The sequence below is a fragment of the Sinocyclocheilus anshuiensis genome, unplaced genomic scaffold, assembly GCF_001515605.1.
Source record: "Sinocyclocheilus anshuiensis isolate Anshui unplaced genomic scaffold, SAMN03320099.WGS_v1.1 scaffold904, whole genome shotgun sequence".
Classification (NCBI taxonomy): Eukaryota; Metazoa; Chordata; class Actinopteri; order Cypriniformes; family Cyprinidae; genus Sinocyclocheilus; species Sinocyclocheilus anshuiensis.
This window is the reverse complement of record NW_015552589.1, coordinates 167,405-186,326: the sequence shown is the minus strand read 5'-3', so window position 1 is coordinate 186,326 and position 18,922 is coordinate 167,405. Positions and strand designations below refer to the sequence as shown.

At 35.8% G+C, this 18,922-nt stretch overlaps 1 protein-coding gene across 1 annotated transcript; it reads left to right on the top strand.

Moving 5' to 3' along the window:
• Positions 1 to 785: 785 nt before the first annotated feature.
• On the top strand, positions 786 to 16,953 carry LOC107665482 (chloride channel protein 1-like). The gene is made up of 19 exons (XM_016456385.1): positions 786 to 840; positions 6,042 to 6,282; positions 6,366 to 6,497; positions 7,185 to 7,313; positions 8,174 to 8,307; positions 8,473 to 8,550; positions 8,768 to 8,846; positions 9,486 to 9,611; positions 9,699 to 9,805; positions 9,918 to 9,936; positions 9,969 to 10,182; positions 12,281 to 12,414; positions 12,748 to 12,935; positions 13,114 to 13,195; positions 13,373 to 13,458; positions 13,784 to 13,828; positions 14,766 to 14,870; positions 16,251 to 16,337; positions 16,428 to 16,953. Exons 1-19 carry the CDS (start codon positions 790 to 792, stop codon positions 16,881 to 16,883), a joined length of 2,493 nt encoding a protein of 830 aa, XP_016311871.1. The 5' UTR covers positions 786 to 789; the 3' UTR covers positions 16,884 to 16,953.
• The last annotated feature ends 1,969 nt before the right edge of the window (positions 16,954 to 18,922 follow it).

The following is an 18,922-nucleotide window of genomic DNA, read 5'->3' as shown; positions in this document are numbered from 1 at the left end:
GAGAGCTGAATATTGTATACTGTAAGCATATTTTAAAAATATCTTCAAAACTATTGTGCACAATATGAATTTGTAATCTTTCAGGAAATGTTACATACTAATCACACAATACACACAATTGAAGACATAGTTTGAAGTCTATAAATATTACATTCTTCTCGTCCTATTTTTTTCCACTACTATCCAAAATGTGCTTATTTAACGCTAAAGCTGTCTCCGTGTGTCATTAAGTGTATTGTTTAACATTCTGTAGATCATTAATGATGAAAAGGCTGAATCAGAGATGGCTCTGGCCGATTTGGTCCTCCCTGTGCTGCCCTCATCATGTTTCATGGAGGACGGGGAGTTCCCTCGCCTGCTCAAACCCTCACTGTGCCCCTTTCCAAATGAACAGGTGATCAGAGTCTTAGTTTGTTGCCAGGGGCGACAGGATTGGCTGCTATTAAACAAACCAGCCCCGCTAATTAAGGGCCAGATGGGTTTAGTTTGGCATCTACACTCTCTTTGTAACTCACAACCTCACACACATGCATAAACGCATGTATGTGTCCCAAGCACAGGCACGTCCACATAAACAGACACACATGGGGCTTAGTCAGGCAACTGGACTGCTGTGTTGCACCACATGAGAAAGTGTGAGAAAGAGAGAGATGGATGTGTGCAAAGCCAGGAAAGAGAGATCGAGAGAGAGAAGTTGCATGTGCCCTCTCTCCCTCAGTCCGTGCCACCCCAGGGTGGGAATGCTAAGACAGACCGGCGGTTTATTTTTGGGTCAGTGACAGTGTTTCAATGGCCGCAGATGCATCGCAAAGGAAGGCTCTGAGATACCAGCAGACCGTGGTCAGTCACTGTCTCTCTCCTGCTCTCTCTCTATCTCCCTCGCCCTTTCTTCTGCTCTTTCTGGTTACTCTTTAGACTAATGTGAATTGCTGTTCTTTTGTTGTTTGAAATCGTATGCTCTCAAAGATGTTGCACAATCTTTGCATGACGTATATATTTCTAGCTGTACGGACTGAGTCACTGTGTTGAGCGCTGAGCTGCAGAACTCGCGGGAAAGTTCAACAGGAGTTAGTCATTTTCTTCCTGTCTTTTTCTCTCCCTTTTACTCCATCTCTCCTTTATGTACAGGCTCCTGAAGAGGTCTGTACAACTAGTTTTGTTTATTTGGATAAGTTTGCAGTGCAATAGTTTTTAAAACAAAAAGCCCAGTCCGTACTATGACTTTAAAAAGGAAGTTAATTAAAAATGGGTGATTCTTCTATTAGAATGACTATGCAAAAAATAAATGTGTTCTTTCATAATCATTCTAGTTTTAAAGTATAGATTATAATAATTTAATAAATATATATAGTCTTTTTAATCACTTTTTCTTAATTTCTGCTTTGAGCTTGACTTTTAAATGTTCTGCAAATCACAGAAAGTGTATTTTGCACTTTTTCTAACAACTTTAACACAAAAAAAAAAGTGGATAAAACCTATCCGTTTTTCAGGATACTTGCAAATTTTTTTAAACATATAGTACACATAGAAGATGTATAATTTTCTAAGAATTAAAATCAGAAGACTAAATGAAGAATCACCCAAATATACATTGTCACCCAAATTCCATACACTACTTTTCAACATTTTTTTAAATGGTTTTTGACGGAAGTGTCTTATGCTCACCAAGTCTGCATTTATTTGATCAAAAATACAGTAAAAACAGTAATATTGTGAAATTTTATTACAGTTTCAAATAACTGTTTTCTAGTTTAATGTATTTTAAAATGTAATTTATTCCTGTGATGCAAAGCTGAATTTTCAGCATCATTCTTCATTCATTCTTCCAGTCTTCAGTGTCAATTGATCCTTCAAAAGTCATTGAAATATAATGATTTGATGTTGAAAAAACATTTCTTATTATTATCAATGTTGAAAACAGTTGTGCTGCTTGATATTTTTGTGGAAACCCTATAGATTGTTTCAGGATTTATTGAATATTTTTCAGGATTTATTTGAAATAGAAATCTTTTGTTACATTATGAATGTCTTTACTATCTCTTTTAATCAATTAAATGTATCCTTGCTATTAATTTCTTTAAAAAAAACTTGCTGACCCCAAACTTTTGAATGGTAGTGTAAGTGGAAACTCAATCATAGATTATAAATGTCTTCCTTAATCTCAGCCAGTCATGGGAGACCATCAGTGTGGTCCCTTGAGCTCCAGAGCATCTGGTGTGACTGATTGTCTGCTGTGATTGCTGGTTTGACTGAAGGGGAGATGAATGGAGTAGAGCGTTTGAGCATTTGAAATGGTGGTCATACATCTTGGTTAGTGTAATATAAAAAAATGTAGTATTGCTTTCTTATGCAATCAGTTGATGTCATCTATTGTGAGACATGCCACTGTGATTTATTGAACAGCATGTGAGACTGATTGAATAAGCAAGAGAAAACTTGTGTAAATGTTCAATCAATAAGCATACAGTATTTTGGGTTATGGATCACCTACAGAATAAATCACTCTTACAGTGATTTACAGCAACAAAACAACTAAAAGTCATTCATTTTTGTTTGATCTCTTGATTTCTAGGAGTTCAGCTTTATGCAAATGAGCAGATATTCCATGCAGCGATAACAAATGGGATTGTAGAGTTTTATCAGTCATATAGTTGGATACTAGAAGTAGCTACTAGCAACCAACATGACAAATTGGCAACCTCAAGATGTTTATTAGCAATATTTATTGCAAACAGGGCTTTTAGCTTTAGCTGTTTTACTTTCCAGTGATTTAGTTATTTTAGAGTTTTTGTGATATTAGGGGTTGCATTTTTTGATAATTCACTGTTATGTTGTCAACCTGAATCTCAGATTTGTCTCATATACAGTGTTTTTTTTAGTAGTAAGTATTTATTAATATTTTGAATTAGCATTTATTTTTATATTTTCAGTTTTTCATTTTAATTTTAGTTTAAGTTTTAGTAATTTCATTATGCGCTTTATAGTTTTTTATTCTATTTAGTTCGGTTTTAGTTTAGTAATTTTAGTACTTCACCTTAAACTTTTTTATTTCAGTTAGTTCCATTGCAGCATTTCTCATTTTTAAGTTTTTCATCTAATATTTATTAAGATTTTATTTTATCTCAGCTTCATTTCAGTTACCAAAAATTATTTTTAGTAGTTTTAGTTAACACTAACAACTCTGTGCCATTCACATATGAGGTCATTCATTTTATTTATTTATTTATTTTATTATACTTTTTTTTACTTTACTTCTACTTTATACGAAGTGTACATTTAGCAAAGTTACCGAACAAAAGCGCCTTGACAGAAAGGCCAAGCATGTTGGGATATGCTGACAAGTGTGGTCATCCCAGTATGGGAAGAACGTCTATTTTAGAAGACCTTCAACAGAATTACATATGACTTTACATAACATCACATGACAACACCATGACAATTGCCTCGATAGCCTTCCCATACTGCCATCAGCATGACCTAAAGCACAGCAGCATACCATCAAAAACTCTTTCCAACACGCTTTAGTTTGAGCACATTAGCATTTTCTGATTGGAATGACTTATTTATAGTTGTTTTCTTAGTATTTTTTAATTAAAATGACAACACCTTGGTTGTGCTCAACGTACTTGCATGTGTAAACTGCACATATTGACTCAGCGCCACATTTGTTGTTAGCTGTCTAGTTAGCATGACAGTGTAGCCTGATTATAGGTTTCCAACTTTCCTTTGGAGTCCTTGAAAGACGGATGAACAAATTGGAAGACAGAAAGATCCACACAGAGGTGTGTGGGGAAGTGTGGCTGTGAGCATTGGGTCACACGAAGCTATTATTAGCCTAGCGGCTAGTATTACAGGCCCTGGGTAGAAAGGGGGTAGTTCCAATCTATGGCTGACGGAGGGGGTCTGCGGGGGGTGTAGAAGACCGTAGGTGTAGAAGCAGACTGGGATGAGATGAGAAGAGAGGAGGGGGTGAAATATGGAGGAAGCGAGGGATTACATGTACTGTGGGAACGGGTGAAAGTAACTGGATAGACACATGGAATGAAAGTGAGATGTGTTATGAGGAAGAGAGATACATGAGAAACCTATCATCTACATGGGCCCATTCCAAAGGTGAAAGTGAGAAATTCAATAAAACTGCAAATAGTAATACATATAGACACACATTTAATGTTCTCTGAAAAATATTAGGCCTAAACCACAGAAAAATGGTTTTAAAGCAAGATAAAATATAAATGTATAGCTGTGTATACCATAATAATTTGTACTACGATTCAAAAGTTTGTGGTAAGTACTGCATTTATTTAATCAAATATACAGTAATATTGTAAAATGTTATTATAATTTAACATGGTTTTTTTTATATATTATTTTATTATATTTTCTCTGTTTTAATATGCTGTACTCAATATTTTGTATTCAAGAAACATTTCTCATAGTTTTATTGTCAATGTTGAAAACAGCTCTGCTGCTTAATATTTTTGAGGAAACAACGATGTGGGGATTCTTTGACGAATAAAAAAGACCAGCATTTATTTGAAATCGATTTTTTTTGGACAGTTTGATGCAAAACAAATTGATGAGGTTAATTTATTTTTTAAATTTTCTTTTACATTTAATTTGATGTTTTATGTGTTATGTGTTGCCCACATAACATTTACAAAATAACACAATAATAGTGGCTCATTAGAACTGCTCAAATTTGGGCCAGAAAGCTTTCCATTTTCAGTTTATTTAGGCTTATCAAGCACGAAAATCTCCTTCATCTCATTTTTTAAAAAACATATTTGATCATGTTAGTCTCAAGTTACATGACTGAAGTTTTGAGCACTTTGCATCTCCTGCATCTACCGTCATTTTCATTGTTTACTTCATTACATTTCTAAAATGAGATTCATTCATCAGCAGTATAATATTTAGCATGTGGAAAGACGTGGATTTGCTGCTGTCAGCAAATAAACTGTTCTGTTGCATTAAAATGACTATGTACGAGACATCACATTTGTGGCTGTGTACCAGCCGCAACATTTCTTGTTTCATACTCTTAACCGTAGGATAAATGCTTGTAAATAAATTAGTCAGAGTCATGGCACTAGGGTTATGCTCGCAGACACATAGGCTTGGCCTACATCATGCCCCGATCCTATTTACTGTCCCTGTCATTAGGAATTGTAACAAATTGTTTGTAGAGTATTTCATGAGATTTGCAGGTTTAAATTGTCATATATCAGTCTCATTTAATAGATTTAAGTAAGAAAAGCTTTTTGTTTGAGGTCAAACTATGTGTGTGTGTGTGTGTGTGTGTGTGTGTGTGTGTGTGTGTGTGTGTGTTTGTGTTTGTGTTTGTGTTTGTGTTAGAGAAAGTAGTGGGAATGAAGACACTAGGAATGTATTTTCCAGATGTCTGGGTCTTATCCGGACAGTTATAAATCTAAATGTAGACTACTGCTCTTTCGCCTGTGGTCTTACTCGAAGCATGTCGAGAAGATTTTCCTCTATTTTTGGACTCCCTCTCCTCTGTCACCTCTCGGGTGCGTCATGTTGTTTTTGAAAATGAGGGTGATGTTTTACTTTTTTTTTTTTACATTTAAAAGTCAATTGTCTATGACAATTTATTATGTGATCACACCAGTGAAGAATATTAAAAGTGATATCAAAAGCACTTTTTTTGAATATTCGGTCAAACAAATTTACTAAGATGCCTTGTATTTTAACATTATTCATCTGAAGAACTACTCACAAACGAAAACAAAGACTTCTTGAATGTTAATGAATAATAAAATCAAATGCACACATATATATATTAATATATATTTATTATATATTTTAAATATAATGACTTAAAAAAGATTGTATAATAATAAGAAGCTTGTAAGCTTGTAGGCTCAAACCTTGCAAGGTGCAGTTTATGAGATACCACTATAATGGACTTTCGGTTGATCCAGGCGTGTTGTACCTGTAAGTCGCTTCAGACAAATGTGTCAGCTATTTATCTACTGATCTCTTGGGTAACAAAACCTGTGATTTTCTTCTGTGATCAGCTATATGGAGAGTACAGGGAGCACCCTGGTGGGTCCCAGCGGAGAGAGGCCTCTCGCCTTCTGATGGAGAGACAGAGGAAAAAACATGGACATCACCACCATCACAGTCACCATGGGCGCAGTCACAGCCGAAGTCGCCACCATCTGGAGCTGGACATAGGCAGCATTCATGACAGACAGGAGGAGGAGCAGGGCCACACATCCTCGTTCAAGAAACGCCGATCCTACTCCAAGTGCAGAGGTCAGTAATAATAAACCTTGCAAAAGCCGATACAAACTATGTGTGAGGTTTGAAATCTGATAGGGATTGCAATGTTTTCCCAGACTGTGTGGCTCGAGTACAGAAGTTCCTCATCTCTAAATTGGGAGAAGACTGGATCTTTCTGGTGTTGTTGGGTATTACCATGGCATTAGTTAGCTGGACCATGGATTATGCTAGTGCCAAGAGTCTGCAAGGTACTACCCTACCCAGAATTCCTTATGTGCAGTACAGTTTCAGGGGTTTTCAAACAAGAGTAGTTCTAACACTTGCAAAAATTATTTGAATATATTTAGCAAAATATATTCTAATTTACCTAGCAAAAAAATTTGAATACAATATTTTTTACATTAGTGCTGGGTGGTTTGACCAAAAATCTGTATCACGATCTTTTTTAGGATTGTGGCAGATTCACGGTTTATCACGGTTTCCCTGACTGTGCCTTTTATATGAATCAGAATGCATGAAACAGTTGCAGAACCACTCAATCACTATCCAAACAAAGATGTTGCATGAGCAGTTTTTGATTTAAATTAGATTGTATAATTTCACAATTTAAAGCAAAAACAGAATGGTCTGACTTTAGCTTTGTGAATTTATACAACATGAAACATATCTGCATGAGAGAGAGAGAATTTTTAAAAAAAGTAAAAAAAAAAAAATATATATATATATTATGATGAGATTGTTGAGATGATGAGATGTTCCATACAATGAGATTGAAAACCCCTGTTTTATTTTGGCAACTGTTATTTCTCATATTCTTTTACCACCTTTCCATGTTTTTCCCAATTTTCATTTCTAAAACTTTTGCCTTATTTGCTGTCTTCCTCTTTCTCTACCTCGTGTGCTCCATCACTTCTGTCCTTCTCCGTGTCTCTCAGCATATAAGTGGTTTTATGGAGAGTTGAGTGGAAATATCCCACTGCAGTACCTGATCTGGGTCTTCTATCCCATGGTGCTCATCCTGTTTGCCTCCCTGTTCTGCCACCTGGTTGCTCCTCAGGCCATTGGTGTGTAGCTTCACTGTTTAGATTTTTTTTACTTCTATACTTTATATTATTTGGCACAACTCACAATGGCTGTGTTTGAAAGTCATACTCAGTTCTTTACTGATACTAGGTGCTTGGTGTAATTTTGGGACCTTCCCTGTCTATATAACCTCAGTTTTTTAATCTGATGTCTACATACTCTGTCTGTCACTTAAAAGTACACATTCTGTATTCAGTGCCACTTTCAGTTAATATACCAGCCACATAAATGCTTTCTTCAACTACTGTGATTTCTGCACGCTGTTTACTACTCAACAATGCCACCTGCTGGTTAATACACTGCAGTCATTTTAACAACACAATTTAGACCATTTATTCCCAACCTGTGGTACTTATGCAGGTTTACTTTCATTTTATAAAACTGAAACTTTAAAAATATTTGGGTTGTCAGAAGGTTAGGGTTAGTTAATCAGTTTCTTCAGTTACTTTTTTTTCTATACTTTATTTGTACATTTCTCCACTTATAACAAAGTTTTCCAAAATTAAAGTCTACATTCTTACTATTTGACTATATAAAGAAAAAGGGGGTCAAAACAAAACTGAGGGCTTAAACGCAACAAATGTAATTTAAAAGCCAAAACCAAACTTTCATGAAAAGCCCAGTATATTATAGGCTACATGAAAAGCAATGACTCAGATTACAGTATAACCGGTTTCAGCTGTCTTGTCTGTGTAGTGTAAACTATCCTTATCCATTATCACATTTATCTATGTCTACAGACTTTTCACATTGATCTTTCATGATTCATTCCTTCTTTTTTCCAAGCCATGTGATTGTTTTGTCTTTTTTCTTTCCTCTTCTGACTCTTATTTTCCCTCAGGCTCTGGTATTCCAGAGCTGAAAACCATACTCAGAGGTGTTGTGCTGAAGGAGTATTTGACACTCAAGGCATTTATTGCAAAGGTGGTGGGACTCACTGCTGGTCTGGGCAGCGGTATGCCGGTTGGCAAGGAGGTGAGACACATTTGATTTTGCATGTAACATGTACCATGTAACAATAATTTTATATTATACAAAATGCACTGTGATTTGGCGGGTAAGAGTGCCAGTAGAGTCACCTAAACTGGCTTTAGCCCCATCTGATGCTTACCTTTAAACTGTGCTATTTTTATGCATCAGGGTCCCTTTGTTCACATAGCCAGTATCTGTGCAGCTGTGCTCAGCAAGTTTATGTCTTTCTTCTCTGGAGTCTATCAGGTAAGCAGAAGTGCATGTAGATCCTGCAATGCATCTCCATTCATAAAATGCTGAATGCTCGTTTATCATCCAGGGACAGGACAGGGTTTTTTTTATTATACATTATTTTTGAGGACAACACTGATATATCATCCAGGGCATTTATATTACCAAAAATTATTTCCCACCTGTACCCTCAACTGTGTCTGCTTCACTCTTTTTGTCTCTGTGTCAGTAGAGCCCATATTGTTATACAGACATCCTCACAGTGGGCTGTGCTGTGGGGGTTGGATGCTGTTTTGGAACCCCTCTTGGAGGTAACGTGCATGTGCAAAAATGGCATTTTCAGATTATTCTTGATAAGTAAAATGCATAAATGGCATTGTCAAACATTGTTTTAGTTATAAATCTGACAAAAATGTAGCAAGGTTAAACAATTGGTGTTCCTGGAAGAATGCATTAAAATTGTATTCAAATTACCAGTAAATAAAAGTTTACATTTTTATAAAAAGATTTCTATTTCAAATATTTTTTTATTCTGAATCTTAATCATTATTTATGATTGTTTGCCTGTAAAGTCATTGTCAATTTTGTTTTAGGTATAAATCTGACGAAATGTATTCAGGTTTATACTTAAAACAAGAATAAACAATTGTATAAAAAGTAAAGAACTAAATAATAATAATAATAATATATACACTACAATTCCAAATTTTGGGGTCAGATTTTTTATTTTTTTATTTTTTGGATAGAAATTAATAATTTTATTCCACATTCCAAAGTATATTAAAATATAAAACAGTTAATTTAAATTGTTAAAATATTTCACAGCTTACAAGTATACTTCAAGTCTTCATATTCTATCATCATATTTGTAGTCCTTGGCTTCAGAAAGTATGAAAATCCCTGCTGTACATGACAGAACCCCCTTCTAAATGTTTCTTTTGTTTATCCAGGTGTTTTGTTCAGCATTGAAGTTACATCAACCTATTTTGCTGTGAGAAACTACTGGAGGGGTTACTTTGCTGCCACATTCAGTGCTTTTATTTTCAGAGTGCTGTCTGTGTTTAATAAGGATGCAGGTGAGATACTAAATCATATTCCTGAGTGAAGGTCTTGGAAGCCTTGAGATGTCAGATGACTTTTCTCTTCCATATCTGTTGTTTCAGTCACCATCACTGCTCTCTTCCGAACCAACTTCCGCATGGATTTTCCTTTCGACCTGCAGGAGCTCCCGGCGTTCGCCCACCACTATTACCTAATGTTTGCTCATACTGTGCTGATGATGTCACTTCCTGTTCCTGTCCCTTCTTCTCTTAATCTTCCGCTGCATGTGTCCATACTCTTTCCGTTCATTATGTCACTCCTGTCATGACTCTTTCTTATAGCACTCCATCCTTCTGTCCTGTTACTCTATTGGTCTATCCCTTTCTCTTAAGGTGCGGCGGCGCTGACAGGGGCCGTCACTCATACTGTTTCCACGGCGGTGATCTGCTTCGAGCTGACAGGTCAGATCTCTCACATCCTTCCCATGATGGTCGCTGTCATCTTGGCCAACATGGTAGCGCAGGGTCTGCAGCCATCGCTGTACGACTCCATCATCCAGGTCAAGAAGCTGCCCTATCTCCCCGAGCTGGGCTTCGGCCACATAAGGTGTGCAGACATTGCAAACGCCATCGCCGTGGCTCCACGTATGTGACAAAACAGCTTGGCTCACAGCGCAGCCAGATTCCCGCACCCTTGCATGCTGACAGCACCTCAAAGTCCTTGTGATTCATTAGCAGCGGGAGCTATTAGTAAATACACTTGTCAACGAGCGGTGGCAACATGAAGCTTTGGCACCCTTCCAGCTAACACTGAGCCTCTCCACACACATTAGATTTGGGCTATTCATTACCTCTTTATCAAGGATGCACTCTGCGTCTTAATCTACCCTTTTGTGGTGTGAAGTAGTGGTTCAAGAGTTGACATTGGACATCAAGTGGTGACCAAACACATTACCAAAATTGTACAGAAGCAATCGAAAATGTCCTTAAAGACCCCGTGCCAAGTTTTTAACATTCTTTACATGTCTTCCAGGGGTTTTTCAATCTGCTTAAAGACAATCCATGTGGAAATTCTTCAGTCAACATCATTGCTGAGCATTTTCTCCTGTAAACTGCAATGTACCAAAGACCAAAATGTGGTTTGAAACAGCCCGTTTCCTATGGTCACAAAACATGTAACCAATCCCATCAACTTGCGGGGTGGAGCTTTTCATATTATTAACTGTCTGAGATGGCGAACAGAACCATGGTTTGTGTAACATTAGCAAAATTAGCTGTTTGATAACGTAGTGAAGCCAAAAGCTAATGATATCAATTATTATTATATTATATATGTGTCTGACATTATAGAGGGCAATACATAAAATGCATTACCATTCTGATACATGGACTTGTAGACAATCCTGAATAATTCACTCTTCCTCTTCTTCATCTGAATCAGTTTCTGGTTCAAACATTAATCTAATATTGCCACTTGTCATTGTGTAACGTTACTACTAGCGTTACTGCTACTTCAGTGAACCGAGTGAAAGTGGAGCAGGTATAATTGAGTGGAGGCGTGGACTGATTTGCATATTCATTGGTCTGTGTATACTAAATGAGGTAAGGGTGTAGAGTTATATATAAGCCATTTTAAGGCATGAAGAAATTTTGTTCATGGGAAAAAACATTTAAACGTCATCAAAGTTGAGTTTTAAGGGATAAAATTAGGGACTTAAAAATCAAACACTGAAACTCTAATATTGCAATGAACTGTGTAATGAATATTAGCAATGAACTATGTAAGCAACATGTTAAATTAATAATATGACATGAAAGGCATGAAATTCAGATTGAATAGGAATATGTAACTGGGAATCAATATAACAATTTTGTCCAATACCAATAAGCTGATATTTAAAGGGCTGATATTTAAATGATTTACTATTTGTATAAATAAATTAAAAGAAAAATATCACTTTAAATGCCAAAAGTGAATTTAGACATCAATATAACTTTGTAATATACAGTTACAGGGTTATTATAGTTAATTAAAACTTAAAACATAAAAATGGTATTATTTAAATTTTAAAATAAATAAATACAATATAAAAAACTTCAACTTATTTAATTTCAGCTAATTTCCAAGGTCTTTTAATTTATCTTGATGTACTAAAAAACTAAAACTGAAATAAAAAATGTATAAAAAACTATATAGACATATTTAAAAACAACAAAAAAATAATTTAAAAAAATGACAAAAACATACAACAAAACTAAAATTAGCATGCACGCAGGAAATATAAAAATAAAATCTAATTCAAACTATTAACAAAAACTATAATAGTATCTCAGTGATACTAAAATAACACTTGTAAAATATGAAAAATATATGTTCACTTATTTTAGGTTTGCTAATGATTATTACTGGGCCTAATATGGTATGTGTCATTATGTTATGACATATTATTAAAGCAGCCAATAAGTTTGATCAAATGTGCCAAAAGAAATAGGAACCATTTTCTGCTTCCTTTTAAAGCCTATATATTTTGCTGTTCTAACTATGCACTTTTATATGGTCCGTGCATTTTATTTTTTGGATTAAGAATTGAATTTTCCTTGTCAGAACAGACCTGAGACCACCAGTCTAGAGTTATTAAGCTTTTAAACTGTTTCAACCAGCCTTAAGCTTGTGGCCTTACTTCAGATTCTCTGTTTTCTTGCAGCCAGTATAACATCTTCGTGGAGGACATCATGGTGAGGAAAGTCAAGTTTTTATCTTCCCACTCTACATACAGAGAAGGACTGCATTTGCTGGACTCGACCTCTTTAAAAACCTTCCCGCTGGTCGACTCAAAAGGTAATGTCACACAGGCTGTCTAGACAATTCCCTGTATCTAATTGAACTTCTCATTATGACATTTTTCTAGCTGCATGCAGTCTACCAAGGTGAGCTACTGTATGTACTTTTATATTGTTTCACTCAAACAATCTAAAGCACTGTTTAAAAACCTAGCAAGCTATCAACCTCATATTGATAGCTTAGCAACATAAAGTTGCTTCTTTGTAGAATTTCAAATCAGTCACATAAGGCCTATCTCGACAGTATAGATTTTGGAACAGAGCCTTAGTGTCAGAAAACATTTTAATTCTCATATGTAACTGGCTTCTGAACTCACTTCACCTTCAACAGAATCTATGATTCTATTGGGCAGCATTGAGAGGTCTGAGCTTCTCGCCCTCTGTGATTGGTGGCTGTCAGCAGAGAGGCGGATCCTAACACAAGGACAGAGCTCACAAGGTCAAGTGCCTTGTGCCAAAATCAGCTGGGAATCCTTTGCCTTTGTTGATGAGGAGGAAGAGGAGAATGAAGATGATAAGGTATCTATCTATCTATCTATCTATCTATCTTGAATGCCTTTTCTGAAGCTGCTGTGCTCATAAAATATAAAATGTAATAAATAATAATGAAAACATAATATCGAGTTTATATATCGAGACTTAATTTTTCATGAAGATTCAAAATTACTATTTGTATTTGTTCTCTGTGAATGTTTAGACGATACCAGATAAAGAGGAAAGAAACGGTCCTGTGCCTCCATCCAAACCTTCAGAACCATCCACCAATCACACGTCTCCCGGTGAGAAAATCTCCAGCAAACATAACCAAGCCATCCTTTTTAAAAACCTTAATAAACCTCGGGCAAGCACTTCTTTTGAACAAGCATCTTGAGGCGTCATAAGTGATACTCATCCTCTAATCCGCCTTCCGACTTTTTCGTTTTTCTCCTTCTCTCTATCCTTCTCTTCTTGCCTAGATAAGGGTCCTTCCCAGTCTTTCGGGAGAATTTTACGTAACTACTTTTCATCCTCTTCAGAACGACACACAGAAGGTCAGCTACAGGTACATTGTTTGTGTCTATAAGTCCCTTGTGAAAACCTGTGTGTGTCTGTTCCATCAAGTGAATTTGAGTGCACTAAATGAATTACTCTCAGCATGTATGAAATTTTAATGTAAGGTCGATAAAATGAGAAGAGCGAATATATTGCTAATGGTCTACATTAATATTCATCAGTGTTTTTCAAGAACGTGCGGTTAAAGGAAAGTGAATGGTCTTCCATAGAATGTGTCAATATGAAAATACTCTAAAATGTTAATGAGTTTGAATGCTTGGTACAAATGCACCATGTCATGTATAATTGAATTTCCTTGCCATTTTTCACCCTAGGAGCCTTATCCTCCACCTTTAACTGACACAATGACACCAGAACAGGTATTACCAATACTATAAAAAATAAGATTCCAATTAGACATTAAAGAGTTAGTTCAGCAAAAAATTTAAATTAGCCCACAAAAATATCCAGAATCTACATTAATACAATTTCCATGCTTTAAAGGGTTAGTTCACCCAAAAATGAAAATTAGCCCATAAATTACTCACCCTCAAGTCATCCTAGGTGTATATGACTTTCTTCTTTCAGACGAATCCAGTCGGAGTTATATAAAAAATTGTCTTTGATCTTTCAAGCTGTTTAATGGCACTCAGCGGGTGCTGCATGCATCAGTCCAAAAGCACTTAATTAAAATGCACCATCCATAAAAAAAAAGTAGCTAGAATAAATAAATCTATAAATCTAGTTTGCTCTCACTGTTGAACACTGGGAGCAGTTCCGGGTGGATGACGTATGGAGGTCGGCTTTGCGCATCCGGCCGGAACTGCTTCCAGTGTACAACAGTGAGCGCAAGCTAGATTAAAGTGATTATTACGTTTTGAATATGGATATTTTTCTTACAAAACGCATCGATTTGCTACAGAAGGCCATTGTTCACCCCCCGGAGCCATGCGAGACACTTTTTTTATGGATGGGCGCATTTTATTTAACTGCTTTTGGACTGAAGCATGCAACACCCGCTGAGTGCCATGAAACAGCTTGAAAGCTCAAAGACGCTTTTTAATATAACTCCGACTGGATTTGTCTGAAAGAAGAAAGTCATATACACCTAGGATGACTTGAGGGTGAGTAATTTATGGGCTAATTTTCATTTTTGGGTGAACTAACCCTTTAAAGCATGGAAATTGTATTAATGTAGATTCTGGATATTGTTATTTGTTTTAATTCCTGTGTAGTTTATAAATGCAGAAGAGTTGCTCAAATAAAATAAGGAATATTAGAGTCAAAGCCTTACCTGGTTTTGATTGGGTCACATAGATCAAAGCCTGGGAGGAGACAGAGATGGACAAACCTCTGGAAATCGATCAGATCAGAATAGACCCCTCCCCCTTCCAGCTGGTGGAGAGAACGTCACTACATAAGGTGAGAGACATGCCATGCCATGTCAAGTCAAATTTATTTATGTAGTGCTTTATACAATAAAGACTGTACAGCTTCACAGTAAAAAAACTGGAAAATAACAGTATTAATGTTGCAAAGTGCATCAATTTTGAAATAGTCAATTTCATCTGTAAAGCAGTACTACAGAAGACAATAGTGTCATTATTCAGCTCAAGTCAGTTCAGTGTTGATTCAGTTCAGTTTAAGTGTCAATTATGAGACACGTTCAATTCACCTATAATCAGCTCTAGAGAAGGCAATAGTGATGAATGCATGATATATCTATACCATATTAGATTTTTTATTTTATTTATCAGTATCAGCTAATATTGGATTAGTTGACATTTAACAATGTAATCTAGCAAATCTCAAAAAGAATATACATTTTTATACTGTACATTATGTTGTGATGCCTAAATTCACTTGTAGATTTAAACCTAATTTCAGTTTTAGCATTTTAATTTAACAAAATAGTGTAGATTTTAATATATAATATATTCAATTAACATTAAATTTCCTTCATATAATTAATCATTATTAATTAAATCATATTTTTAAATCATTATCGGCTAATTGTATCAGTCAAAATTTTAATGATGCGTTCCTATTTATTAGTGTAAATCAGTAATTCATAAACTTTTTGTCAGCCAAACCAGGTTAACCTAAAATATTGCGATTTTAAAGCTGAAGTCCGTAACTTTTTTTGGTTAAAAATGATCCAAAATCAATATTTGAGCAAGTACATAACCAGCCAGTGTTCAAAACTATCGCCTTACTTTAGCCCGATTCACAACGGTTAGCTTATTATACATTATAATAATGTTTTCTAATTTGAGTGGTACGGGTAGGTTTTCGCGGGAAATTCGAGCATGGCACTGCGTCATTACGTCACGTCTATAAACATAAAGAAGTTGTCCCCGCTAGTAGGCTATAAGTAGCATATGAGGATCCTGCAGGTGGCCGATCGTTTATAGCCTTTTAGAGATGGCGACAAAGAGGCAAAACTTACGGACTGCAGCTTTAAGTTAATATTTCAATAATTCAACAACACTTTCGCATGTTCACAGTTCACTGATGTCTGTTAATAGTCACATGGCAAACAGGTAAACTAAATATTATATAAAATAAAAATTTTTAGTAAGTGTTTTATTTTGATTAGTTTTTTTATAGTACAGTTATTTATTTATTTTAATGTTACATGTATTAATTATTAGCTTTTCATTTACTCACAAACTTCAGTTTGGAAAACACTGGTGTAAATGAACAAATCTTTTTTGTTTAAGCATAGTTATTTAAAATAATTTAGAATATCTTGATGATTTTTTTGAAGGTCTGTAAAAAAACACCTTTTTTTTCCCCCAGACTCATACCCTGTTCTCTCTACTGGGCCTCAGTCATGCCTATGTAACCAATACTGGAAAACTAGTGGGAGTCGTGGCACTGAAAGAGGTAGCCCATCTCCATCCATCCATGCATTGTTGCTGCTAGTAAATTCTCCTTTTTTAGATTGTTTAACCCTTCTTTCTTCTTCTGCATCAGCTCCAAAAAGCCATTGAGGGCTCCACGCGCAGTGGCGTGCGCTTGCGCCCCCCTTTGGCCAGTTTCCGTGACACAATTCGTAAAGCTTCGAAGCCACCTCCGGCCTCCTCCCCTCCATCCTCGCCCGGCTCCACCACAGCTCCCTCCTCGCCTCTGTCTGTACCCGTGGTCCCTCATGCTCATTCCCCCAGCCCAGCGGCCCCAGTGAAGGAAGAAAAGGAGGACATGAAAGTGTGGATTGAGGGCGTGAAGCGGGAAGTGATTGTAGGGAACAACAGTAGCTCGACAACAGGAAGCAGTAGCGGGACAGGAAGCAGTGACAGTGAGAAAGGAAGTCCCGATAGCAGCGCAAACCTGCCGCCCTCTTCTCCTCCACCCCCCATCCCTCTCTCCACCCTACAGCCCGTCCCGGAGAACAAGGAAGGTGAAGAAAATGAGGACGAGGAGCCCCTTTAGAACAAGTAAAGTTAGTTTTTCTTTTTGAGGTGTGATCAATGTACTTTTTTCACATTTATTTTTATATAAAAATTTCGTTTTTTTTTTTTATTCATGTGCTCATTTCAAAGGTTTAAAAATGTCTGTTCTTTTCCTGAGTCACATTTGTTCTCCTCCTCTCTCTTCTGCTTCCTTTTCCTCTATTCTCTTCCTTATTCTCTTCCTCCCCCTCCCTCTTTTTACATTTCTGTAAATAATTTTCTTTTCCTTTTTTTCCTCTTCTTCTTTCTTCTACTTAAGAAAAAAAGAAAATTTACAGAATTTTTTAAAGAAGAAAAGTAAGAAGAGAAAGAGTTCTCTTCTTATTTCTGCTCTTCTTCTTCCTCTAGAATTTTCTGTAAATTTTCTTGTCCTCTTTCTTCTTTTTCCTCTTGATTTTTTTCTTCCTCTTTTTTCTACTTAGACTTCACCTGTTTATTTCTCTTTCCACTAAAAATTTCTGTAAATACATTTATTCTCTTCCACTACCACTTGCTCTTCCTCTTCCTCTTCCTCTTCCTCCTTTTTTCATTTTCTTCTAAAAAAAACTCTGTAAATAAATATAAGCTGCCCCAGTAGAAATATGTATCATGTATCATGAGACTTATTATTGAGATTATGGTCAAATAGGTGCTCGATTTTTTTTTCTTCTCCCCAATAACACTTCAAATATATTTTTCAGTGTGTTCCCTTGACGTTCAGTAGTGTAATGTAACACTGACCCTGTGGCTGCACTTCTTTTCAGTGGGATTTAAAAAAAAATGGATGGGGAATCTTCAAACATTAACTGATTATATAAAAAATGATTTTATTAGAGCACCAAAACATGAACACTATCATTAGCAACATAAATGCTGCTGATAATGTTGAACCAGGTTTACATGCGGCAGACATTATTTCAGACCTCAAAAAAGCACTTGTCTTCATGCACCTAAATCATTTCATATGAACACTTTATTAAAGGGCGTGGACCCTTTTATGTTATAAAATGTCAAAAATCGATTTCCAGCAAAGAATATTTACACTGCATCGTGGCCAGCAGGTGGTACAGCAAGTAGTGGCCAGCAGGTGGCCCATTGTGGACCTTTTCAGAATCTGAACTTTCTTTTCACCTGGAACATATTTTTTTTTGTGATCTTTTCCAGTTATACATTTTTAAGCAATTTAAAATTCAGGATGTGCACACTGTCCTTTCTTAATGAAATTCTTCATGTCCTGCCATCATCTATCCATCTTTTTTTTCTGAAAACTCTCTCAGGTGTCTCTCATGTCTTTAAACCGAGGACTCTGCTGTTTATGAACAATCTATGGTTCATGTGATCTGCTGTCGTCTTTTAAATGTTACAGTTAATTTAATGTGATTTTTATATCTGTTCAGTCTGTGAGCAATAACTTTATTGGCTTCCATGTTTGTTTGTTTTTGTCATATTTATTAATTTATTTATTCATTCATCTCTTTCCTTCTTGGTGTGATGAGATATCAACAGAAAATGTTTGATTCATAACGAAGTTTTGAAATGTTACTGATGGTTTTGTGAAATGTTTTGAATAATGGGAAGGAGATTTATATATCTAAAAGCATTCAATCTTGATCATATCTTCCAGGAATTAATAACAATTCAATAAACAGTGATACATTTGAATTAAAAAAGCTTTTATGGCACATATTTTCTTAGATTAGTCAGATGTGGAATGATGTTTTTTTTTTTTTTAATCATTGTGTAAAATAGTGCAGTGATTCAGTGAAATAGTGAGAGTATCTTAATATATCTATACAATTTACTGGTCTTTTATAAATCTCTATAGCCGTTAACAAATGAGACAGACCTTTGCAATAAGGATTTTATTTACAGCACATGATTTGAATGAGGTTACAGGATGACACCGAATGGAGTTGAAGAAACTGCAAGATTGCTACATAGCTTGATTTTTATTCCTCAATAATCAGAAACCCATTTCTGATTTCACGCCTTGCTTTGCCATTCTGCACTTAAATGCATCATATTTCACAGAGTATGACA

Bases quoted from the DNA above. Each gene is read 5' to 3' on its own strand.
- LOC107665482 (XM_016456385.1), top strand. From the start codon at position 790: ATGGCCGCAGATGCATCGCAAAGGAAGGCTCTGAGATACCAGCAGACC. The intron at 9,612-9,698 runs GTGAGATACTAA...CTGTTGTTTCAG, and splicing joins TGTGTTTAATAAGGATGCAG to TCACCATCACTGCTCTCTTC. The intron at 12,415-12,747 runs GTAATGTCACAC...CACCTTCAACAG, and splicing joins CCCGCTGGTCGACTCAAAAG to AATCTATGATTCTATTGGGC.